The sequence below is a fragment of the Nuphar pumila genome, chromosome 8 (genome assembly GCF_984573655.1).
Source record: "Nuphar pumila chromosome 8, dmNupPumi1.hap1.1, whole genome shotgun sequence".
Lineage (NCBI taxonomy): Eukaryota > Viridiplantae > Streptophyta > Magnoliopsida > Nymphaeales > Nymphaeaceae > Nuphar > Nuphar pumila.
The window spans coordinates 111,564,081-111,590,953 of NC_143256.1; the positions used below are offsets into that span (position 1 = coordinate 111,564,081).

General features: G+C 38.1%; 1 protein-coding gene across 1 annotated transcript in view; it reads left to right on the forward strand.

Moving 5' to 3' along the window:
• LOC149830226 (uncharacterized) overlaps positions 1–26,873 on the forward strand; it is a 109,682-nt gene that overhangs the window by 64,989 nt on the left and 17,820 nt on the right. Inside the window, exon 15 of the mRNA XM_090016393.1 lies at positions 2,527–2,746. Within this exon, the coding sequence (XP_089872519.1) occupies positions 2,527–2,746 (220 nt within the window). The remainder of the gene's footprint in view (positions 1–2,526; positions 2,747–26,873) is intronic.

The following is a 26,873-nucleotide window of genomic DNA, read 5'->3' on the forward strand; positions in this document are numbered from 1 at the left end:
AATATGACGATTCTGAAGAGTCCCTGATGTCCTTAGCCGATTGAATCGTGGATTGTAATGGAGGATTTCAGAGGGAATTCGGTGGTTGATCGGTGATTTGCCAGAAAGAATACTGTATGCCTCAGAAGAGAAAAAGATGATCGATCCCCTGAGAAGCGATGGATGCCTTCTTTTAAAGGAGCAGTGGAAGGTTCGAGTGGAAAACTCGTTGGAGATGGAAGGTGGAGATGAAGGTATGTGGTTTCGTGATGGAGGGTGGATGGAGGATGAGCGTGGAGATCGCACATGGGGGGGGGGGGGAAACGACCGGCCATGGAGGGAGACGAGAGGCGTGCGGCTGGAGACAGTTTCGGGAGGGGCGGCTGCGCCTCCCTCCCCCTCTTCTTCCTTACGAAGGGTAAAAGAAAAACCCTAAAAGGGTTTTTCAAAGACCCCCCCCCCCCCTTTCAACTTTCAAATTTTTACAAAAGAGGGCTTCGGAGGTCTTTAGCGAAAATTATTTTTCAAAAAGGCTCGAAATCATTTGTTTTTCTCAAAATCTTTCCAATTTTTTTTTTTGCATTTTTAGGTAAAAAAATCCTAAGATTTGCGAGAAAACAAAGATTAAAACTATTTTTTTTTTTGTGTTTTTTTGCAAAATACCTACAAAGAAAATTTTTCTGAGAATTTTAAGGCTATTTTTGGGGAAATTTCTTCAGAAAATGCGTTTGGATCCGGATTTTGAAGAAATGTGGATTTAAAACACTGGATTCAGATCCGGAATAAATTTTGAATATAGCCATATGGAATTTAATTCAGAAAATCTGAAGAATTGACTGAAATTTAGCTTTGGTTTTCTCAGAAAAATGGAACCGGGGGCAAAAGGGTCATTTTTACAAAACTTTGAAAAATTTGGGGTGTTCACAATTGTTTACCTATTTAACTGCATATCTGTTTTAAACTGCGTAACCTACTGAATTAGTTTTTCGCGAAACTAACCCATTCTATGGGTACAGGTGATGATTAGGTACACCACAGGCGATGGCGTGATGACAAGATGACTCCAAGACTTTCTTCTTCCTGCTCTTAGCTCGCGTCTTGGATATTTGGAGTTTTGTAACGGATTTTCCTTGGGATATCTGAATTTTGTACTATTTGGAGAACTTCTTAAATGATAGTGGCTTTTCCAAGTGTTTGCAAGTAGCATGGGTTGTGCGCTTTGGTTCTTTTAGCTAACGCGTCCAAAGTTGTCAGCTTGCCTTTCTGAAATTAACAAAAGAATAGTCTTCCGCTGATTTCATAAACCATCTCTGAGATAAAGAGATTTCTTTTTAGTATCTTGTCTGTTTTTTCTGAAAGGTTTACAAGTTTGAAATTTTGGAGCGTTACAACCTACCAAACTGTTTGGTAGATGATATGTTAATATCTTCCTTTTAGAAGGGGTTTTCACTTAATTCCAAATAATCACTGTATATTTGTTAACCTATTATATCCAAGTCGGGCCATCTCTAGCATGTTGATATGAATCATATTAACCTATTCTTTTCAGCTGCATTTTCTAGAACCAGCCAATAACCAAGCACTTTTATCTAGTATAATATACCATGTGGTTCCTATTATTGGAAAATTTAAGGTTTTTTGGAATAAAAGGATGTAGCATGGGCTTCTTGACACTCACAGATAAGATTACCTTCCTCCAGACTTCAGAGCCGTTTTTTGAAAATGTGTGTTACCATACATTAATAGAACCATAATAAAGAATATGTTAGATGATGAATACAAACTAGTGGCAAATGAAAGCGTACAATGTTTGGAAAATAACATTGCATTTGGCTTGTTCTTTGTATATTAGGCATGAGGGATTGGTGATACACGAATGGGCTTATGAAGTTCCAATTTCTTTCTCTTTTCTAGTTGAGAGGACCGGGAACCTGAAAAATGGGTTTCTTTGCATATGGTGGATTAAGGTTGCTTGCTAGTATAATGGCTTTAGGTTGGATTCTTTGATGATTTGATACTCTAGGTTTACAGTTGCAATCACACTAGCATCTCTGGGTCATCAACTTTGCCTGATAAATCTCTCTCTCTCTCTCTCTCAGTCCTTACCATACTTTATATAGCGAGTCAATGATTTTGTTGTCCTTTTAACAATGTCTCATGATTGTTTCCCCTTATTGACATAAGTAATTTTTATTACTATGACATTCTATGGTTGTTGCTTATGAACTTTATCTACTATTCTTCATTTTTTATGGTTGTTACTTATGAACTTCGTCTCAAGTACTTTGCAACTTAATATACGTCAGCTGTACAGCTGTAACTGGCCATGCAGGACTGATATCTGTTATCCTTGACGTGAACTTTTCTTGGATTTTTGTCAGATTTCTTCTTCTTTTCTACTTCATTTTTTATATTCTTTATTTGATGTTTATCTTCCTGATAATCAAGCCTGTAATTTAATGGTTGACCTTTTTTATGATTTCATGATACTGTGAAATATTCATTTGATTTCAAGAGTTATCAGTTATCTTTTTTAATCGATGGTAGATCTTGTGGCCTGATGGTATCTTCATCTCAAAACATCCAAAACGCCAACGTCCTCCTCCATCTGGAAATTCATCTCAAGGTTTGCATTCTGGTGGACAAAATGCTTCATCCAAGGGTGAGAAACTTGAGAAAACTAAACGAAAAGTGAACCCCCCATTGACTGAAGAACAACTATTGGAAGCTGCTTCTAGAGCCAAGTTTGTGCGTGAATTAATGATTGGTTAGATGATCTCTCTCTCTAACTGTGTCCATATCATGTACATCATGTTGATGAGCTTCATCTGCATATATTCTAATAGTTGGTCACATTTCCTTCTGTTGGATATGCTTTATCATGCAGCCAATTGTCCTCATTATTAACTGAAAATTTTCAAAAAATGGGTCTTCACTTTTGACTCTTTTCGTAAAGTTACCAAGGCAGGAGGCATTGAAAAGAGGATGTGTTCGTATTTAGTCATAGGTTTATTACAAAAAATCATTTCGTGGACTTCTTAAAGAGTTTTTGTCTTAAGGCTGTTCACTTAAAAAAAGAAGCCCCAGCTACTGTCTGCTGTCATATGTGACAGTCTTCCTGGCGTTTCCAGTCTTAACACGTTCCTTTTTTCTGTGCAAAGTGTAGCATGCAGTGTGCGCTAATTTTACAGATCCTATTGATTAGCCTGTGGCTATTATTTTTTCTTCTTTTTATTGCCATAGATGTGAAAAGTTGCAGAAAGGAGATAAATATGTAACTGGCCTGATGCCACTATTGATGCAATTATGCTAGTATGCTCCACGTTTATTCAAGTTGTTGTCCTCAAAATTGTAGTAAGATCATGAAATTGGAGTTTCATGCTTAAGAAAAATTAGATGTCTTACATTTTGATAGAGTGGATGTGAATGAAATATTACTTAACCTATTTCTTCCCCTTATAAAAAAATGTTATAGGGACTTCAGCAATACTGATGATTCTGATATCATACTGTTATTTAATAATGGTAGATTTTCTGGATAGCAAGCAGATTTCATAAATTGAAATCCTATGCTACGTAAAAGTATGATTGTGCTGCAATGCTAAAAACTGCAGCTTTTGATTATGGGTTAAAAACTAATATCTTTGTCACCATGCACTTATTTGAAACAATTCACTCATAACTGAAATTCATTAACAAAGTGGATTCTGCCACTTATTATGTAATGAATTTTTTTTATCTTTGTTCCAATTTCATCTGTGTTTGACCTTTTTTAGCAATTATGACATTGATCAGATTCAGAAATCAGAAATATGAATTTATTCTAGATTTGTTCGGTTATAAAAATTGAATTTTTTAAGTCATGAAATGTCGATACATTGTGAGCTATTGATTTTTAAAGGTCTTAAAAAACATACATGTATGCTATAATCACATGATCAAAAACTTGTTTTCTACTAAATAATGCTTATAGATCATATCTATAGGGTCTGATCAACAAAAAAAGTTTAAGAAAATTGAAAATCTAAAGTTTTTATTAGGTAGGAGTAGGTACTCCAGGAGCACCTTATCATTACCAATATATATATATATATATATATATATATATATATATATATTAGTAATGGGTAGGTGTGAAATGATAGGTGCTAAATGAGTTTTTCAGGGTTTTTTCATTTTATTTTTAAATTATGACCGTACAAATGTGATTTATGTACTTGATTTTATAGGGATTAGCTCTTGAAGCGTTCGATTACGACACATGGATGGGTTTTTATAAGGTTTGAAAAATAAACTGTCCAAAATCTTTGTAAATTTTCGAGTCTCCAAATATCATTTTTTTCATCTAAAACACATGATACAAGTGTGGATTCCTCATAAATCGACCATGCCCAAGACATTTATGGGGTTGGAACTGCAAAAAAAATACCGGAAGGGCAGAAAAACCCATTTAGCACATATCATTTAACACGTATCAATTTAGCACCTACCCATCTCTCTCTCTCTCTCTATATATATATATATATATATATATATATATATATATATATATATATATATAGTAGCCCATATCATCAAACACCGAAAGTGTTTGATGATGATTGGACGGTTTTCTGCCGCTGATCGCACGTGTTCAGCGGCAGAAATTCTTTTTTTTAAAAGGGCCTTTTAGCGGCGGTTGCGGCGCAATCACTGCTAAAGCGCGAAATCACGCAAAAAAAATATACACCTGACGCTCTGAGCACGTCTGACCTGTGTCCGAGGATACGGGTTTATATATATATATATATATATATATATATAGGTGGGGGAACGGTCTAGCCACCTGTGTTTTCCGGAAAATCTGACTGTAAGGATGTGAGCTCCATGGTCGAAAACCTACGAGTTGACTCTTTTATCAAAGTTTTTGGTGTGTATGTAGGATTTTATGACAAAAAGTTTCAGAAATTTCAAAAGGTTGACTTTTAGATCCTTTTAAAATCCTATCTATACATTAAAAGATTGACCCAAGAGTGTAGGTTTTCAACCATGGAGATCACATCTGTATGGTCATGTTTGCCAAAAACATCTCTAAGTACAATTTTTGAAGGTAAGAACAGGTGGATGGACCATTTAGTTGAAGGGCCATCCCTTTTCTCATGTATATATATATTTATGTAATTAATTATGTATCTTGCTTTTCATGAAACTGCTAGGCCTGTCACCTATCAATGCCATTATCGTGTCCCATGTCTGTATCCATGGGGAATGTATACACAATCCAGCTCCTTTTAAGATACCTGCCAAGAGAAAATACGTTACTGATCAGCAGTTTCCAGCTAATTCTTTCCAAATTATGAGTATCTACCATATATTACATTAGGTAGGAAATTGGTATTTGGATTTATATTAGGTATGTGAAAATTTCTATAAAAAGAGATTTTGTGTATAAACACAATGCTAGAAACACGAAGTGTGCACAAAGGCACGAAGGAGAACTCTCACAAGTGCACAAAGGCATGGATACACATGCACAAAAGCATAAAAAATATCAACTTCAATATATTGGGTCCCAAAAGGGGCTTTACAAAAGCTTGAAAAAGCTAGAAGGGGAGCACCCCTATATATACATGTTGGAGAAGTGGGGGGGCTCCAACATATACATTGGAACCCCTCCAACGGTTATAAATATAACCGTTGGAGCCCCGTTGGAGGGGGCTCCAACATATGTGTTGTGCCCCCCCCCCCTGTGAAATTGTCTACGAAGAGACAATACACATACAAGCATAAATACTTAAAAAAGAAGTGCACGAAGGCACTCTCACAACACTTGAACACAATACGCAAAAAGCGTATAAATAATAAACATGCAATAATGCATGTATTTCATAAAAAGGAAGCAAGTGCTTGAGACTCTCAAGCTTGTTTTACAACAAGGGGGAACACCCCTATTTATACAAGAAAGAAGAGGTGCAAGAGGGGGCTCCCCAAAGGAGTCGTTGGGGAGCTCCCAACGGTCACAATTGTGACCGTTGGGGGCTCCCCAACTGTTAAAATGTAAAACTGTACATATATGTATATATAATAATATTATATTATTATATATATATATATATAAATACATTTTTCATTTCTTTCTTTTCTGTAATTTTTTTCCTTTATTTTTATTTTTTGTCTTTATGTCATCTAGTTCAGTTTGAACTAGAATGACTGTTGCTAGTCAAGTCCTGTCCAGACTTGACTAGCAATAGAGCTGTTGGACTGACACAGTCCAACAACTCTTAATAGAGCTGTTGGACTTACACATTCCAACAGCTCTAAATAGAGCTGTTGGACTGTGCCCAACAGCTCTATTGAGTCCTCTTTCAGCTGTGTATATAAAGGGGTGCAGCCCCTCTTTTATTTTACCCCAATGCTTCTTAAGCAATTGGTTTTTCATATCAATAAAGAATACATTTTTATTTTTATTTTGTTTCCGGTTATACCCTTTTTAAGGGTTATGCTTTAGTGTCATTCTTGACACTTGCTCTTGTTAATCTAAGCTCGTGTTTCGAAGATCCCCATTTCATTTCATGGTATCAGAGCCGCAGAAGTACTAAATCTTGAGGAAAAGCTGCCTCGGTTTCCGTGCCCGTTTGCAAAAGTGTTCGCCACTTGAAGAGAAGTGTTTTATCACTTCATTGGAGAAGATTTCACATCTTGTTGTATTGTTTTTTTTTCTTTCTTTCTTTTTCATTTTCCTTCTTGTTTCTCTTCTATCCCTATTCTTTCTCTCCTTGTAATCGATGGATGACAATGATAAAGTCACCATCATGCCTATGAAACTAAGCGATACGAACTATGTAACATGGGCTTCAATCATGAAGCACCATATATGGGGAAAAGGCTTATGGGGGATTGTGGATGGTTCCGATTCGGAACCTAAGCTATCTCTTACTAAAAAGGAGGGAGATAAAGAGGTCCCTCTATCGGAAGAAGAGAAAATCAAGGCTATTGCCTCATACGAGAAGAAATGGAAAGAATGGAGAATATCTCATGCGAAGATAATGTCATGGCTTATCAATAGCGTTGACATTAAAAAATGCTCAAGTCTTGCCAAATTTGATCATGCCGATAAGGCATGAGAATACCTTAAGAATATGTATTCCCTTAAAGATATTGCACACGTGTGCAACCTTCAAGAAAAAGTTCGAATGATGACACAAGGAGACAAAACTATTCGTGAATATTACAATGGGTTGTCCGAACTTTGGGAAGAACTTTCCTTTTTAGAACCAAAGTGGCATTGTGCCGAAGACATCGAGCTTCGTCAGAAACAACTCGATGCTAAACATTTTTACCAGTTTATCACTGGATTAAGGCCGGAATTTGAAACCACTAAATCGGCCCTACTTCACCGGGGAAAAATTCCTTCTATTGTTGAAACTATTGAAGAGTTAACAATGGAAAAAAATTGTCTCCGGAAAGGTTCTTTAAAAATTGAAGATGATTCCGTTTTAGCCATGTCTAGACCAGGGAATCATGTTCGATCATATAGGCCTCCTCACTTTAACCGACAAAATGGTGACTATGATAAGAAGAAAGTTATTTGTCATCACTGTCATGAACCGGGACACTACGGGCCACAATGTCCCAAACTTAAGGAGCTGAGAGAAAAAAGAGCTGCAATTGCTGGATCGGAGCCTAAAGATCAGGATGCACCAGTTTCCCTGACCCAACTAATGGAGATTCTTCAGCCTCTCATCAAAGGTGCCTCTTCCTCATCTGAAGCTTCAACCGGCGCAACAGCCTCATCTTTTTCTGATCTAGGTAAAATTTCTTGGCTTCTTGACTCTGGTGCATCTTTTCATATGACCCCAAATAATCAAAGTCTATCCAAATGTGTTAAAAATAAAACAAGTGTGTCAAAGGTCTTTACTGCTGATGGGACTTCTCTTGAAATAGAAGGAATAGAAAATTTTGAAAAAATTTATAAAACAATTTTTTTTTTATTCCAGAAATTAGACATGTTCCCAAATTAAATTTAAATCTTTTATCTGTATCTCAAATTTCTGATTATGGGTGTAATATTTCTTTTTCTTCTCATGGTTGTTGGGTACAGGATCGCCAGTCAGGCAAGCTGATTGGGGAAGGCCATAGAGAAGAAGGGCTCTATTACATGGATTTTTGGGAAATGCCGAAGAAAGCTTTTTGTTATAATATTCAAAAAATAGAGTTGGAACTGTGGCATAAGAGACTTGGTCACCCACATATAGCCAAAATCCAACATTTTCCAAATCTAGGGAAATTTTGTAACTCTGAATCATTTGATTGTATTCTCGGCAAAATGAAAAGATTACCATTTCAGAAGAGAACCTTTTTCTCTTCAAGACCACTTGAATTAATACACTCGGATGTTTGGGGCCCTGCACCAGTAATTTCTAAAGGAGGATTTGTTTACTATGTTATTTTTGTCGATGATTTCTCCCGACATACGTGGATGTACTTTCTCAAACATAAGTCTAAAGTATTTTCATACTTTCAAACTTTTCATAATATGGTTAAAAACAAGTTTCAAAATGATATTACTATTTTTCGCACAGATTCAGGGGGAGAGTTTTTATCCATAGATTTTCAAAATTATCTTAAATTGCATGGCATCACACATCAAAGATCTTGTCCTTATACACCTCAACAAAATGGACTGGCAGAACGAAAACATCGCCATATTATAGAAACCACTAGGACTTTATTAATAGCAAATAAAGTCCCGAAAGACTTTTGGGCAGAAGCTGCCTTAACTGCCACCTATCTCATTAATAGGACGCCATCTTCTTTGTTACAAAATATCACTCCCATTGAAAAACTTATGAACATTTCTCCAGACTACTCTAGACTAAGAATATTTGGGTGCAAATGTTTCATATTTACTGACAAAAATGATAAACTTTCCCCTCGTGCGATTCCCTGTGCCTTTTTAGGATATGCTGAAAACCAGAAAGGTTATAGATGTTTTGACTTCAAAAATAATAAACTATATGTGTCTAGAAATGTTTCCTTTCTTGAAAAGGAGAGCTTCTTTGATTTTAGAAAATTAAAAGACGTCACTGAGTACTCCTTTTTGTTAGATCTAACATCAACATCTGATGAATATGACCTTGACTGTAACTTTGATGATAATCAAAGAATTATTGATCTTAATGTTGAAAATGAAGAAGTTCATAGAGATACTAGTATTCAATATTTCAGGCGACAAGAGTCTAATCCTCCATGTGCATTTGAGAAATATTCTAACATTCCAACTAGACAATCATCCCGAATCTCGAGGCCTCCAGGAAAGTTTGTATCATACGAGTCTTTCTCACCCACATATAGGGCAGTTATTGCATTAATTCACTCATATGAAGAACCATCCACATATTTTCAAGCAAAAAATGATATCAAATGGATAGAAGCCATGAAAGCTGAATTAGATGCACTTGAAAAGGCTTCTACATGGAATATTCAAGATCTTCCTCCAGGGAAGAAAACTATAGGATGTCGATGGGTTTATAAAATTAAAACCAAGAGTGATGGTACTCTTGAAAGATATAAAGCCCGTTTAGTAGCCAAAGGTTATGCCTAAGAATATGGGATTGATTATGAAGAAACCTTTGCTCCGGTGGCTCGTATGACTACTGTCCGAACCTTAATTGCCTTAACTTCTATCAAAAAATTGTCTATTTTTCAAATGGATGTCAAAAATGCTTTTTTAAATGGAAAGCTAGTTGAAGAAGTATATATGGAACCCCCTCCTGGTCTAAGTATTCCTAAGGGTAAAGTCCTTCGCTTAGAAAAAGCTCTTTATGGACTTAAACAAGCACCAAAAGCTTGGTATGATAGGTTTAGTCGTGTTATGATTGATATTGGTTTTTAATTATGTTTAACTGACACTGCTTTGTTTATTAAGAATTCTGATGCAGGGATCATTGTGCTTCTTCTCTATGTGGATGATATGATCATCACCGGAAGCGATAAACAGGGAGTTGAAACAATCAAAACACTTCTTAAATCTCATTTTGAAATGACTGATTTGGGCTTGTTGAGATATTTTTTAGGCATTGAAGTTGCTTATTCTCCTAGAGGATATTTATTATCTCAGACTAAATTTGCTTTTGATATTGTTTTCAGGTCTGGTATTACTGATGATAAGAAAGTTGACACTCCAGAAGTTGTTAATGTTAAAATGAAGATTGATGATGGAGAACTTCTTGCAGACCCTACTCCTTACAGACAGCTTGTCGGGGCACTTTCCTATCTATCCATTACCAGACCAGATATAGCACATGTTGTTCATACAGCAAGTCAATTTCAACATGCTCCTACTTCTGTTCATATGGGAGCAGTCATGCGTATTATCAGATACATCAAGTCCTCTTTTTCACGAGGACTTTTCTTATCTTCCTCCTCTTCTCTTGATTTAATTGCATATACTGATGCTGATTGGGGAGGTGATCCCAATAACAGACACTCAACCACTGGCTTTTGTGTCTTTTTAGGGGAATCATTATTCTCGTGGAGGTGTAAAAAGCAGCAGAAGGTATCTCTCTCATCCACCGAAGCTGAATACAGAGCCATGACAACCACGACCATGGAAGTAGTTTGGCTCCGATGAGTGCTTGCTGACATGGGAGTTGAAGCAACAAAGGCTTCACAAATGTGTTGTGACAACAAAAGTGCGATCTACATTGCCAGTAACAGAACATTCCACGAACGCACCAAACACATCGAAATGGATTGTCACTACGTCAGAGAGGAATATCTGTAATGAAATATGCGAAAAAGAAATGTATGTCCTACAATGGACATTCACACATAGAAATCAAAGAACAAGTCCAAAAGAGGACATACACAAAAGCCAATAATGGCTAGAAAGCATAAAATCTTATAAATGCACAAAGGGGCTTGAAGAAGCCACACATTACAAAGGGAGAGACCCCACTTATTTATAGGCAAGAGAGGAGTGAGGGAGAGTTAGAGAAAAGCAAGAGAGAGGGACCATTGGGAGTCCCAACAAGGAGTCGTTGGGCTCCCAACGGTCACAATTGTGACCGTTGGGGGCCCAACGACTCTTTGTTGGGGCCCCCAATGGCTGTGCATTAAATGCACAAAAAGAAATAAAAAAGACAAAAAAGAAAAAAGAAAAAATAGGAAAAGAAAAAGGAAAAAAGAAGAAAAGGAAAAAGTCTAAAATGCCCCTATTGGGCGAGATTACAAAACTACCCCTTATCGGGTAGTGAATGAGAACTATATATATATATATATATATCTATATATATATATAAATATAGGTATTACATATATTTTAACACCCTCCCTCAAGCTTTACGGGGATACAACGGAAAGCTTGTTGAGAAGAAACATGAAACGAGGAGCAGCAAGAGCTTTGGTGAAAAAGTCCGCCAACTGGTACTCGGATGTGACATAGGGCAATGCTATGGTTCCTTTTAGGTATTCATCTCGAACATAGTGGCAATCCATCTCAATGTGTTTAGTACGCTCATGGAAGGTGTGGTTGCTGGCAATATAGATAGCACTCTTGTTATCGTAACACATCTTCGAAGGAATTGAGATGACGATGCCCATATCACAAAGGAGACTTCTAAGCCACACAAGCTCTATGGTTGTAGTGGCCATTGCACGATATTTCGCTTCAGTTGAGGACAATGATACTTTATGCTGCTTCTTGTATCTCCAAGAAATCATAGAGTCACCTAGGAAAACACAAAAACCAGTGGTTGAGACTCTATCATTGGGATTTCCTCCCCAATCAGCATCTGTATAAGCAATTAAATCAAGGGATGATGAAGAGGAAAGAAAAACTCCCTTAGTTATGGTGTTTTTAATATATCTGACAATTCTTAAGACTGCACTCATGTGCACAGTTGTAGGTGCATGTTGAAACTGACTGACGGAGTGAACTGCATGAGCTATGTCTGGCCGAGTGATGGATAAGTATGTCAGAGACACAATGAGTTGACGGTAGGGAGTAGGATTCTCAAGAAGTGTCCCATCTTCCAGTCTCAGCTTTGCATTGATAACCTCAGGGGTTTCTGTCTTCTTATCATCCGAAATTCCAGACTTGGCACAGATGTCAGCAGCAAGTTTCATCTGAGAGAGGATGTACCCTCGAGGTGAATATGCAACTTCAATACCTAGAAAATATCTTAAGAAACCAAGGTCAGACATGTCAAAATTTTCTTTTAAAATTTTCTTAATATCATGGATTCCTTGCTCATCACTTCCAGTGATGATCATATCATCAACATATAGTAGTAGAATAACTACAGAGGACCCTGCACTTTTCACAAATAACGCAGTGTCAGTATAACATGAACGAAAATTTAAGCTAGTCATTACAGTACTAAATCTGTCATGCCAAGCTTTCGGAGCTTGTTTTAACCCATATAGTGCCTTTTTTAGTTTAAGAATTTTGTTTTCACCAATGGATACTCCTGGTGGAGGATCCATATAGACCTCTTCACTTAGTTCGCCATTAAGAAATGCATTCTTAACATCCAATTAATAGATAGGCCATTTTTTAACGGATGCAACCGCAATAAGAGTCCTAACACTAGTCATTCTAGCTACGGGAGCAAAGGTTTCTACATAGTCTATTCCGTACTCTTGAGCATATCCTTTGGCTACCAACCTAGCTTTATAACGTTCTAATGACCCATCACTTTTAGTTTTAATTTTGAAGACCCATCTACATCCAATAGACTTCTTTCCAGTGGGTAATGAGGTTATTTCCCAAGTTTTAGCCTTTTCAAGGGCACTAAGTTCAAGTTTCATGGCTTCAACCCATTGAGGAATGTTTTTGGCTTCATTATAGTGTGACGGTTCATGATAAGAGTGTAATGCAATTAGGCATGCCCTATATTTAAGTGTTAGGGACTCATAGGAAACAAACCTATTAGGAGGATTGGAGATCCGGCTAGATCTCCTTAAAGAGGTTTCTTCTATGTTGGAATTTTGAGAATATTTTTCTAAAGCGCTAATAGGAGTTTCTTGACCACGCCTAGCATAGGTTTGAATGGACCTATTTTCAACATTACTAAGAGGAGTATCCTTTAAATCATTAGGAACATCCTCTTCGTGAGGAATCACATCTTCTTGAGAGAGAAGATCAAATAAGAAAGCATATTCGCTTTCATCAATATCTTTATGTTTCTCAAAACCGTTCTCATTTTCTAAAAATGTAACATCTTTTGATACATATAGTTTGTTGCTTTTGGGATCGAAGCACCTAAAACCCTTTTGATTTTCTCCGTATCCTAAGAACACACATTCGATAGCCTTGGGAGATAACTTATCTCTTTTATGTGTAAGGACAAAGCACTTACACCAAAAAATTCTTAATCTATTAAAATCGGGTGTTCTTTCAAAAAGTTTTTCATATGGAGATATATTTTGTAGGGATGAGGATATCATTCTATTTATCAAATAAGTGGAGGTTAAGGCGGCTTCGGCCCAATAGCATTTTGGAATTTCTTTGGAAATAAGAAGAGTCCTAGTGGTTTCCAAGATGTGTCTATGCTTTCTTTCGGCTAGACCGTTTTGTTGGGGAGTCCTAGGACATGACCTTTGATGACAAATTCCATTGGTTTCCAAATATTCTTGAAATTCATTTGATAGATATTCTCCACCGGAGTCGGATCGAAGAATGGAGATATTTGTTGAAAATTGATTTTTGACAATCATATGAAATTTTTTAAAGAAGTTAAAAACTTCGGATTTTAAATTGAGAAAATAGATCCACACATATCAAGTGAAATCATCAATGAAAGTAACATAATATGAGTATCCTCCTTTTGATATGACCGGAGAAGGACCCCAAACATCCGAATGAACTAATTCAAAGGGTCTTTTTGACACAAATGTTCTTTTTGGAAATGGGGTGGATTTCATTTTTCCAAAAATACAACTCTTGCAAACAAAATGTTTCTCATTGCAAAATTTCTTTCCAAAGGGAAAGGAGTACATTTTTGAGAAGCTTGGATGTCCAAGTCTTTGATGCCAAGTTTCTATATTTTTATCTTGGACATGATTACAAAATGAGTTAGTAGGAAGTTTCAAGTGGGTCATGTAGTAGAGATCTCCCCTCCTATGGCCTTGCCCAATCCGCTTCCCGGACTGGAGATCCTGTATAGAACAATCCTTGGTTGAGAAGGAGATTTCACATCCATGATCACATATTTGGGAGACCGATAAAAGATTTAAATTAAGTTGAGGTACTATTACATTTGGCACAAAAAAATCTTTTGAAAAATCTAAGGTTCCAAAACTTTTAACTTGTAAAGAGGTACCATCGGCGGTGGAAACAAAGGAATTTTTGGAGTTTCTACATACATTGGATAGTCCATTTTCAATAGGGGTCATATGAAAAGATGCTCCAGAGTCAAGGATCCAAGAAGGCGTACCTGGAGGAGAAGAAGAGGCAATGGCGGCTCCCGAAGTTGATGGCGACTTGAGTAGAATTTGTAGTGCTTCGGATAGTTGAGCAAGGGAGAAGGACTCTTTCCCTTTCATTGTCTCCTCCTTTTGTGGGATTTCTTCAATAATAGCAACTTTACCTTTTGGAGGTTCATTTATCTTTGAACAATTAGGTCTTATATGACCCGGTTCTTGACAATGATGGCAAATGGCTTTCCTATAATTGCCATTATAGTTATTTTGCCTCCCAAAGTGTGGAGGCTTATATGCTTTCATATGATTGCCGGGTTTAGACACGGCAAGAACTTCATCTCCTCATTTAATCATGCCAAGACGTGTTTCTTCTTGGCATATTTCGGCTATGGCATCTTCTAATGGAAGTGGTTTGGATCTATGAAGGAGGGAGGACCTAACTTGTTCATATTCGGGCCTAAGCCCATGTAAAAATTGGAAAAAGTGTTCTTTCTCCATTTGTTCTCTCCTCATTTCAACATCTTCACTTGATACCCATTTGGGTTCAAGAAGGGATAGCTCATCCCACAAAGGGCCAAGAGTGCTATAGTAATCTCTTACACTCATTTCACCTTGCTTAATGGTACAAATTTTTTCTTGGATGAAGAATTGACGAGCAAGGTCTTTTTGGGTATACATACCTTTCACAAAGAACCATGCTTCATTTTCTAGGCGGAATTTAGCAATGTTGGCGCAAATCTTTAACTCCACGTTGTTCATGAACCATGCAAGAATTTTTGCATGCTTACTTTCCCAATCTTCTACCTTGGATTGGTGATCTTCAATAGCTTTCATGCGAGCATTTCCTTCTAGAGCTTTTTCTTGATCACCATCAATTTTCGTAAGTTGAAGTTGAGGTTCCCTAATGGTGCCCATAACGTATCCCCAAAGCTTTTTACCTTTGAGGTTGTTCTCCATGGCGGCGGCCCACATCATGTAGTTAGTACCATTGAGCTTGAAGGAGAGATCAATCTTTTGTTCTCCTTCCATTATATAATCAAGAATGGAGGACAAACAAAGAGAGATAAAACAAGACAACTAGCAATATGAATCAAGAGCACAACCTTGCTCTGATACCATGTAATGAAATATGCGGAAAAGAAATGTATGTCCTACAATGGACATTCACACATAGAAATCAAAGAACAAGTCCAAAAGAGGACATACACAAAAGCCAATAATGGCTAGAAAGCATAAAATCTTATAAATGCACAAAAGGGCTTGAAGAAGCCACACATTACAAAGGGGGAGACCCCACTTATTTATAGGCAAGAGTGGAGTGAGGGAGAGTTAGAGAAAAGCAAGAGAGAGGGACCATTGGGAGTCCCAACAAGGAGTCGTTGGGCTCCCAACGGTCACAATTGTGACCGTTGGGGGCCCAACGACTCTTTGTTGGGGCCCCCAATGACTGTGCATTAAATGCACAAAAAGAAATAAAAAAGAAAAAAAAGAAAAAAGAAAAAATAGGAAAAGAAAAAGGAAAAAAGAAGAAAAGGAAAAAGTCTAAAATGCCCCTATTGGGAAATATAGGTATTACATATATTTTAACAATATCTACACAGGATAATTGATCTGCCATATGTCACTTCAGAATATCAGTTAGCAGACTTCTTTACAAAGCCTCTCGCTGCTCCCCGATTTCACTTTCTCTTAGACAAACTTTCGCTCATTGTACCGTAAGTTTGAGGGGGAGTATTAAAATGTAAAACTGTACATATATGTATATATAATAATATTATATTATTATATATATATATATATAAATACATTTTTCATTTCTTTCTTTTCTGTAATTTTTTTCCTTTATTTTTATTTTTTGTCTTTATGTCATCTAGTTCAGTTTGAACTAGAATGACTGTTGCTAGTCAAGTCCTGTCCAGACTTGACTAGCAATAGAGCTGTTGGACTGACACAGTCCAACAACTCTTAATAGAGCTGTTGGACTTACACATTCCAACAGCTCTAAATAGAGCTGTTGGACTGTGCCCAACAGCTCTATTGAGTCCTCTTTCAGCTGTGTATATAAAGGGGTGCAGCCCCTCTTTTATTTTACCCCAATGCTTCTTAAGCAATTGGTTTTTCATATCAATAAAGAATACATTTTTATTTTTATTTTGTTTTCGGTTATACCCTTTTTAAGGGTTATGCTTTAGTGTCATTCTTGACACTTGCTCTTGTTAATCTAAGCTCGTGTTTCGAAGATCCCCATTTCCTTTCACCAACGACTCTATTGGGGAGACCCCCAATGCACCTTTTTGAATATGCAAAAAGGAAAAAATAAAATAAAAAGAATTACAAAAATAAAAGGAAAAAAATACAGCATATTTCAAATGGAATATGCGCAAAATGTAAAAAGATTGAAATACCTTTTTCGGGTAAAAAGAGAAAAATGTATAAATATATATACTTATATATAGAGATACGTATACATATAGCATATGTATACGTATCTCTATGTATATAAGTATATATATTTATACTTACAATAATGTTTTTGAGTATACATTTTAACACCCCCCCTCAAACTTACGGTGTGATAACCGCAAGTTTGTCAAGAAGGAAATGAAATCTAGGCGAACAAAGAGCTTTTGTGAAGAAGTCCGCAAGTTGATACTCAGACGTCACGTATGGTAGATCAATGACCTTCTTCAAGTATTCTTCCCTGACATAATGGCAGTCCATCTCTATATGCTTTGTTCGCTCGTGAAAGGTGTGGTTTTTGGCAATATAGATTGCACTTTTATTGTCACAGCACAACTTTGTTGGTTCTCTGATAGGCACTCCCATATCTTCCAAAAGGCGTCGAATCCATACAATTTCCATGGTAGTGGATGCCATGGCTCTGTATTCAGCTTCAGTGGATGACAGAGAGACATTCTGTTGCTTTTTACATCGCCATGAAATCAAAGATTCACCTAAGAAAACACAAAAACCAGTGGTGGAGTGACGGTTACTAGGGTCACCTCCCCAATCTGAGTCAGTATAAGCAAGTAATTTTAAATCAGAAGAAGAAGATAGAAATACTCCCTTATTTACTGTGCCCTTCAAGTATCTGATGATGCGAAGAACAACACTCATATGAACGGTTGTGGGAGCGTGCTGAAACTGACTGACGATGTGTATAACATGTGACAAGTCAGGTCGAGTAATACTAAGATACATTAACGAACCTACCAACTGCCTGTAAGGGGTAGGATCGGTTAAGGGAGCACCATCGTCAATTTTCATTTTTGCTCCCACAACTTCAGGAGTTTCACATACTTTGTCATCAGAAATCTTGGATCTGTCAATAATCTCACAAGCAAGTTTAGACTGAGATAGAAAATAACCACGTTGCGAATATGCAACCTCAATTCCAAGAAAATATGTCAGAAAACCCAAGTCTGACATCTCAAATTTTGAAGTCAAGACGGACTTAATACCCTTGACTCCTTGAACATCATCACCTGTAATTAACATATCATCAACATAGAGCAATAATATGACAATCCCTGCCTTAGATTTTTTTGTAAATAGAGCAGTGTCAGTATAACATGAGGAGAAACCATTTTCCAACATTACACTGGTAAATCTGTCATACCAGGCTTTGGGAGCCTATTTCAAACCATAGAGAGCCTTTCGAAGACGAAGAACTTTATCTTTAGGAATCTTTATGCCTGGTGGGGCATCCATATACACTTCTTCGTTAAGATCACCATTTAAAAAAACATTTTTCACATCCATTTGAAAAATGTTCCAATTTTTAATAGATGCAATAGTAATGAGACATCTAACTGTAACCATTCGGGCTACGGGAGCAAAAGTTTCTTCATAATCAATTCCATACTCTTGCCCATACCCTTTAGCAACTAAGCGAGCTTTATACCTTTCCAGGGATCCGTTGCTTTTAGTTTTAACTTTAAAAACCCATCGACAACCTATAGTTTTCTTTCCTATGGGTAGAGTTTGGAAATCCCAAGTTTCAGCCCTTTTGAGAGCACTAAGTTCATTTTGCATGGCCTCTTGCCATTCTATACATTTTTTAGCTTCTTCAAAATTCCTTGGCTCAAAATAAGAGTGAATGGCACTAAGACAAGCCCTATACCGGGGTGAAAAAGAATCAAAAGAGACAAAACGAGTTGGCGGTCTCCTATTCCTCTCAGATCTTCGGTGATCGAGAGTAGGTACAAGCTCACTATATTGGTCAATGGCACTTCTGAAGGTGTCTTGGTTTCTACGGGAGTAGGTTATCGGATCACTTGAAATCCTGTTTTCTTGATAATTGAGAGGGTTATGTTCTTTAACATCACCATCATTTTCCTCATCGTGATTTGATGATACATCATCATCACTAGATATATCATCATTACTAGCCAATAAATAAAAAAAGGAATGAGTAATCAAAATTTTCTTATTGAGAAACATTTTTTTCAAATCCACTCTCATTTTCTAAAAACGTTACATTTCTAGAAACATATAACTTATCATCTCGAAGATCATAAAAACGAAACCCTTTTTGAGTTTCGGAATACCCAAGAAAGGCGCAGGGGATAGCTTTGGGAGAGAGCTTGTCATTTTTATCCGTAAGTATAAAACATTTACACCCAAAAACACGTAACCTATTATAATCAGGTTCAAGTTTATATAAGATCTCAAAAGGGGATATTTTTCCTAATATCCTAGATGGTAAGCGGTTTATCAGATAAACAGAAGCGAGGGCTGCTTCAGCCCAAAAGTTCTTAGGAATGTTTTGAGAAATAAGCAGGGTCCTAGTGGTCTCAATGATGTGCCTATGTTTTCTTTCGGCCAATCCATTATGTTGAGGGGTTTTAGGACAAGACCTTTGGTGAATAATTCTGTGATCCTCAAGATATGTTTTAAATTGGTTGGAGAGATATTCTCCTCCAGAATCACTTCTAAAAATCTTTATATTACTGTTGAATTGATTCTTGATCATTGAGTGGAAGGTTTTAAAACATGTAAAAACTTCATGTTTGTACTTTAGGAAATAGATCCATGAATACCTGGAGAAATCATCCACAAAAATAACATAGTAAGAAAAGCCTCCTTTTGAAACAACAGGTGCGGGTCCCCAAACATCGGAATGAACAATTTCGAAGGTTTTAGATGAGAACATAGTTCTTTGCTCAAAAGGTAAACTTTGCATTTTTCTGAGAATACAATCATTACAGGAAAATGAACTTTTACATAGATCCTTTGCAAAATGTAAATAAGATAACTTGGTGACATTAAGATGACCAAGTCTTTTGTGCCAATGTTTATATCTTTGTTCCGGGCAACATTACAAAATGATTTTGGAACTTGGAGAGATTCCATATAGTATAAGTCTCCTTTTCTAAAGCCTTCCCCAATCAATTTCCCGGACCGGCGATCCTGTATTAAACATTTGCCACATGAAAATTTAATATTGCATCCATGGTCCGAGAGTTGAGAAACAGAGAGAAGGTTTAAGTTAAGTTTAGGTATAAATCTGATTTTTGGAATGGAAAAATCTTGAGTTTCAAAATTAATTATTCCTTTAATTTCAAGAGAGGTTCCATCCGCAGTGGAAACAAAGGATGGAGAAACATTTTTTGAAAAATCGAAAAGTGAAAACATGTTTGGGGACATATGAAAAAGATGCACCTGAGTCCAAAAGCCAAGAGACTTTACCTGGAATGGAAGAGGTAGACACGGCAGCACCGGATGTAGCTCCCTTGAGAAGAGGTTGAAGGGCTTCCACTATTTGATTCAACGAGAGTGACCCACTTGATGATGCCTCTTCCTTTTGTGGTACACCGGTGGTGGCCATAGCAAGAAGCCTCTTCCATTTGGGACATACGGGCTTGATATGCCCCGGTTCCTTACAAAAGTGACAAATAGTCTTGCTATAGTCCCTCTTTCCTCTTTGTCCACCATCTCCTCCTTGATTTTGGAATTTGAAATGAGGGGGACGATAGGTCTTTACATTATTTCCGGGTCTTGATACGACATTGACCTCATTGTTTTCTTCATGATTACAAGGAACCACAAGAACATTTGATCCTTGTTTACATAAACTCATACGAGTCTCCTCACCACTTAATTTGGTGAGAACATCTTCAAGAGATGGAGGAGTAAATGAGGATAGAAGTGATGACCTTATTTGCTCAAATTCCGGTCTTAACTCATTCAAAAAATTAAAGAACCGATCTTCTTCAAGTTGCTTGTGGCGGAGTTCAATTGCCTCTCCACTCCATTTTGGTTCAAGCATGGAAAGCTCATCCCAAATGGAGGAGAGGTCGGCATAATATTCCCTAATGGATATTTCACCTTGAGTAAGGGAGAGGGCCTTCTTTTGAAGGTAATACTTATGGGATAGATCTCTTGATGTATACATTTTCTCGAGATAATGCCAAGCTTCTGATGCTTTCTTGAACTTGATAATGTTGGCATTAATCTTTGTTTCGACGGATGCGAAGAACCAAGAAAGAATCTTGAAGTTCTTCATTTCCCATTCGTCGTGCTTCTTGGAGTATTCTTCAAGAGCTTTGATCCTTTCCTCTCCCTCAAGAATCTTGATTTCATTTCCGTCCACCACGGTTATTTTGGGTTCCGGTTCCGGAATTGTGCCTTGCACATAACCCCATAATCCTTTACCTTTTATGTGAGCCTCCATGTTTCCGGCCCAAATATGGTAGTTGGACCCATTCAACTTGAAGCCAAGAGCGAAGTGAGACTCTTTTTCACCCATTAAGGAGTAAAGAAAAGGAGAAGGAGGCGTACCAACACAATGCTTCAACTTCTAGCTTGCACAAGATCCTTCTAAAATATTTGAGAAGCAAGATCCACCACTTCAACTTCTAAGAATCCGAAGGCACGGTTTTCGAGGTACTCGAAAAAAGAAGAATCCCACGATCCTTAATCACCAACCGAGCTCTGATACCATGTGAAATTGTCTACGAAGAGACAATACACATACAAGCATAAATACTTAAAAAAGAAGTGCACAAAGGCACTCTCACAACACTTGAACACAATACGCAAAAAGCGTATAAATAATAAACATGCAATAATGCATGTATTTCATAAAAAGGAAGCAAGTGCTTGAGACTCTCAAGCTTGTTTTACAACAAGGGGGAACACCCCTATTTATACAAGAAAGAAGAGGTGCAAGAGGGGGCTCCCCAAAGGAGTCGTTGGGGAGCTCCCAACGGTCACAATTTTGACCGCTGGGGGCTCCCCAACGACTCTATTGGGGAGACCCCCAATTCACCTTTTTGAATATGCAAAAAGGAAAAAATAAAATAAAAAGAATTACAAAAATAAAAGGAAAAAAATACAGCATATTCCAAATGGAATATGCGCAAAATGTAAAAAGATTGAAATACCCTTTTCGGGTAAAAAGAGAAAAATGTATAAATATATATACTTATATATAGAGATACGTATATAAGTATATATATTTATACTTACAAAAATGTTTTTGAGTATACATTTTAACACCCCCTCCCCATATTATAAAAGACAAAAAACAAAAAAATTAAAAAGGAAAACTAAAAGAAATAAAAGTATGAAAAAATACAGTCATATTCTCAAATGAGAATATGCGCATAATGAGAGATGACCAAAATACCCTTTATCGGGTTTTGAAAAATATATTTTTATATATATACTTAGATAGATACATATACATATATCATATATATATATATATGTGTGTGTGTGTATCTTTCCATATATATATAAGAATATATATATATATATATATATAAAAAGAACATTATATTTTAACACCCCCCTCGAACTTAGGGTGCCATAACCGAAAGTTTGCCAAGAAGGAAGTTAAATCTTGGAGAACACAACTCTTTGGTGAAGAAGTCTGCCAATTGGTATTTTGATGTAACATATGGAACGTCTATGGTTCTTCTTAAGTATTTTTCACGAACATAGTGGCAGTCCATCTCAATATACTTCGTGCGCTCATGAAATGTGTGATTTTTGGCAATATAAACTGTACTTTTATTATCAGAGCATAGTTTTGTGGGCCCTTGAACTTGAATATTCATATCTTCCAGCAAGTTGTGAATCCAAACAATCTCCATGATAGTAGATGCCATGGCTCTGTATTTTGCTTCTGTGGTTGAAAGTGAGACCTTTTGTTGCTTCTTGCATCTCCAAAAAATTAAAGATTCTCCTAAAAAAATGAAGAAACCAGTGGTGGAGTGACGGTTATTCGGGTCACCTCCTTAATCAGAGTCAGCATAAGCAATTAAATTTAATTTAGAAGAAGAAGATAGAAACACCTCTTGTTTACTGTACCCTTTATGTATTTGATGATGCGAAGAATGACGCTTATATGAACTGTAGTAGGTGCATGTTGAAATTGACTAGCAACATGTACTGCATGAGAAATATCAGGCCTTGTAATGTTGAGATACGTTAAAGATCCAACTAGTTACCGATAAGGTGTGGGATCTCTTAGGAGAATCCCATCATCAATCTTCATCTTCGAATGTAACGCCCCAAAAATCCAAGACTTGTAACTTTTAGAATAGTTTAGAAAGCTTTGAAATCATACAATTATCAGAGTCTAAATAGTACTTCAGCAGAAAATGATATTTTTAAAACAAGTCGATGGACCTTGAGCGCATTACAGCGTAAACTTTCCTTTACCGAATTCCGCACAACTATTGAAATCAAAGGGTTTTAAAATGCAATTTCAATGATTTAGAATTTGTTTGTTGAAACCAAGAAGAAGTTTACTAAAACAGTTTTAGTAACTCAAGGTTTAATAAAAAAGAGAAATTTTGAAATACACTTTATACCAAATTTACCAACATGTCCTCAGGAGCGAAACGTTAGGGAAAGAGCTTTATCTTGAACTCATCGCGCCATCGTGTCATCGCAGAGTGTACCACCTATACATCACCTGCCCATAAAATGGGTCAGTTTCACTAAAAACTGGTAGGTGCACATACTGGACAATATTGAACATAATTAAGCAAAATAATTTAATATGTCAAGTAGACAAACAATTATATAGCAATTTAATTCCACCAGATTCACGGAGCAACTATCATGAGCACAATGCTAAAATTATTACAAGCATTTTACCGGCACAAGTAGGCTAACTATTACAAGCAAAGAACTGCATAAGAAATTTAACTAGCAAAGTACAATGCTTCATCAACCACACACACAATTCCATAAGTATTGAACCTGTTGTACACAATAACTTTCATATGCGCATAACTCAACAAATTGTGTGATTGGATTTAAATTATGTTTCGATATTAACTGGCCAAGTGGGTACGCACAAGGCACGACTCTAGAAACAACCTAGACTGATCCGGAGGTTTATTATGCTATGTATTTTATGATAACCCGGATAGCTGACTGAGTCCGCACCTAAGGGGACGGTCGGTGACCAAGAGAGAAATTCCCAAAGCATAAACAATGGATGCATCCCGAACATGGAGAGCTACCACCTAGGATAATTATGGTAGTCCCTTTCCCCTAACTCCGATGACTGGGGAAGCCGAGTCTTTTGCTCGTAACTGTCATTACTGGCTTGTCCATCGAAGTTTTTGTACCTTCTCGTCCTCTCTCCTGACAGGAGTCAGCGGTTCAAATGAGTACATCAGGGGTAGTTAACTGAAGACCCATTCTACATACTCTGGTCTTTCGACCAAACTCGAGTATCTTGCCGGTGAAGGCGAAATCATCACCCATTTAGGTGATCTTAGCATTTTGTTATTTGCACTCGTCAAGGTTGTCACAACCTACTCATCCAATCATCACAACGTAAGAAGACGTACTTGTCAAAAGTACGATCGTACTTGTCAAAAGTACAACTACGATGAAAGGGAAATGGTTCCACAAAAGAAACCCCAACAGATATTATCTACAAAAGAATCAATACAACATAGTTTGGCAAGATAAGACTTGAATTCACTTCAACAATATTTTGCACATTTCATGATGCAAGGTCGTCTCGAATCTCTCGTCCGATCAACAAAGTACTTAACATGTTGTGCATGTCTAAAAGTATGCTATACTGAACAAGGGAGGTGTGTGGGCTTCTCAAAAGGAACACCCAACACACAACTTCATAACGATTCAAAGAATATAGGAGTGCTCATTTGGCACGATTCATCCTTAAAAGCCATAATGCCACATTAAGTCATTCACGCAAGGCACAACACTATCAATCTTGCATCCAAAATTATCTTAGTATCGACATGCGACACTAGATTGATAAATGAAGAATGGGTCCTTCAACAGAACACCACTCATTCATAGGCTCATGCCCCTGATCGGGGTTATTCGAATTGGGTCGCAACTCGAATCAAGGTTATAAAACATTTCTCCCAAGTGTGTACTTGTGAAGGCCCAAATGTGACTTCGCAATCCGACAGGACTTAAAACTTAACTTTGCAAAAGTTATGCATTTTGAAGAGAACCGGGTTCGCAGAAGGAAACTCGTTTTTAAAGAACTGAAATGCACAAGCACAACTTCTAGTGTTTTGAAAACAAGTGAAATCAGGATCGGCACAATACTACATTTATGTAGGTACATATTTACCATAAGTGTCAACATATGCAGGTTATAACATGACGACAAACAACTCTCGACTTGCGATGCCGCACATCGAGCGAAAAGCACATAAGTAACACACGAGGTACCAAAACCATACCTTGACCACTTAGATAGGCAAACACATAAGGTCATAAGTAATACACGAGACACGAAGTCGTACCTCACTCAAAGGAAATGTGCAAGCAAAAATGGATGCAAGCAAACAAGGGCATATGTATTTCAAGAAATACGAAACCACACCTCAACTCATAAGCAACTATGCAAAATAATGATCGAAGAATGAAATTGTACATCGACCTATAGGAACGTACAAGCAAGTATATATGCAAGCAATTAAGGGCATAAGTATTGCAAAAAGTACGAAACCACCTTCAACCACATAAGCAAATACGCAAATTAATACTCAAAGAGTAAAATCATACATCGACTCATAAATATGCAGACAAGAAAATATGCAATGCAGAAGCAATATAAATCTAAGCATATCTAGCATGGGCATCTTAATTATTTTAACTTAAATAGGTTCATTTATTAACCTTTGTGCGACTTTACCCTACCTCAGAATGTTGTGTAGCTGCGTACGCCTATGCGTGAGGATAATATGAGGGTCCGACCGCGAAGCACAAGAGTGTGAGAGTTATAATGACGTAGTTGACAAAAAGAACAGAAGGGTAGTGGTAAGACCTGCCCTGTCGGCGGAATCAAATGAGTGGTAGGGGTATCAGCCCCTGACTGACCAAACAACGAATGACAGGGGCCTCGGCCCCTGTCTGACAGGACAACGGATGGCAGGGGCCTCAGCCCCCGCCTGACAAAACAGTGAATGGCAAGGGCCGAGGCCCCTGCCGGCCAAAACAACGAACGACAGGGGTCTCGGCCCCTGCCTGCCAAAACAACAAACGGCAGGGGTCTCGGCCCCTGCCTGCCAAAACATCAAGCGACAGGGGTCTCGGCCCTGGCTGCCAAAACAACAAACGGCAGGGGTCTCGGCCCCTGCCTGCCAAAACAACAAACGGCAGGGGTCTCGGCCCCTGCCTGCCAAAACATCAAACAACAGGGGTCTCGGCCCCTGCCAGCCAAAACATCAAACGGCAGGGGTCTCGACCCCTGCCTAACGAAATAAATAAATGGCAGGGGCCTTGGCCCCTGCCTGACAAAACAGCCAATGGCGGGGGCCTCGGCCCCTGCCTCACGAAAACAACAAATGGCAGGGACTTAGGTCCCTGCCTGACAATACTGGACGACAGGGGCCTCAGCCCCTGCAAAACAATGAATGGCAGGGCTTCAGTCCCTGCCAGACAAAACAGAAACTGGCAGGGGCCTCGGCCCTTGCCTGACGAAACGAAATAATGGCAGGGGGGGGGGGGGGGTCCGGCCCCTGCCTGACGGAACAACGGCGAAATAAGGGGGAAGGTGCGACAGGGGGGGTGTCGATCCCCTGCCACCCTTCAAGAGAAAAAAAAGAGAGGAGGAGGGTGCCGCAGGGGTGATTGGCCCCCTGCCGACTCTCCGACAACTTCAAGATGGAGGGGGAGACGACAGGGGCCCCGTAGGCCACCTGTCGGGCCTCCGATAGATGCAGAGGGAGCAGGAAGAGGATCAGAAGGCGGGGGGAGGAGAAGGCCGAGGAGATAGAGGGCGTACCTGGAAGGGGGCGCCGTCGTCGCTGTCGGCTCACTTGCGAGGTCGTCGGTGGCGGCGATTGGAGAGAGGCAGCAACGTCGGGAGGAGAGGAGGAGGAGGAGAAGAGAAGGGAGGTGCGCCTCCCCTCCCCTCCCGGGATGCTCTTAAAGAGCTCGGGGCGATCTTCGGGGAAACCTTAAAAGCGTTTCTCTTATCCTGCTGTCGAGGGGGGGGGGGGGGGTGGAGCGGCACGAGTGAGGTGCGG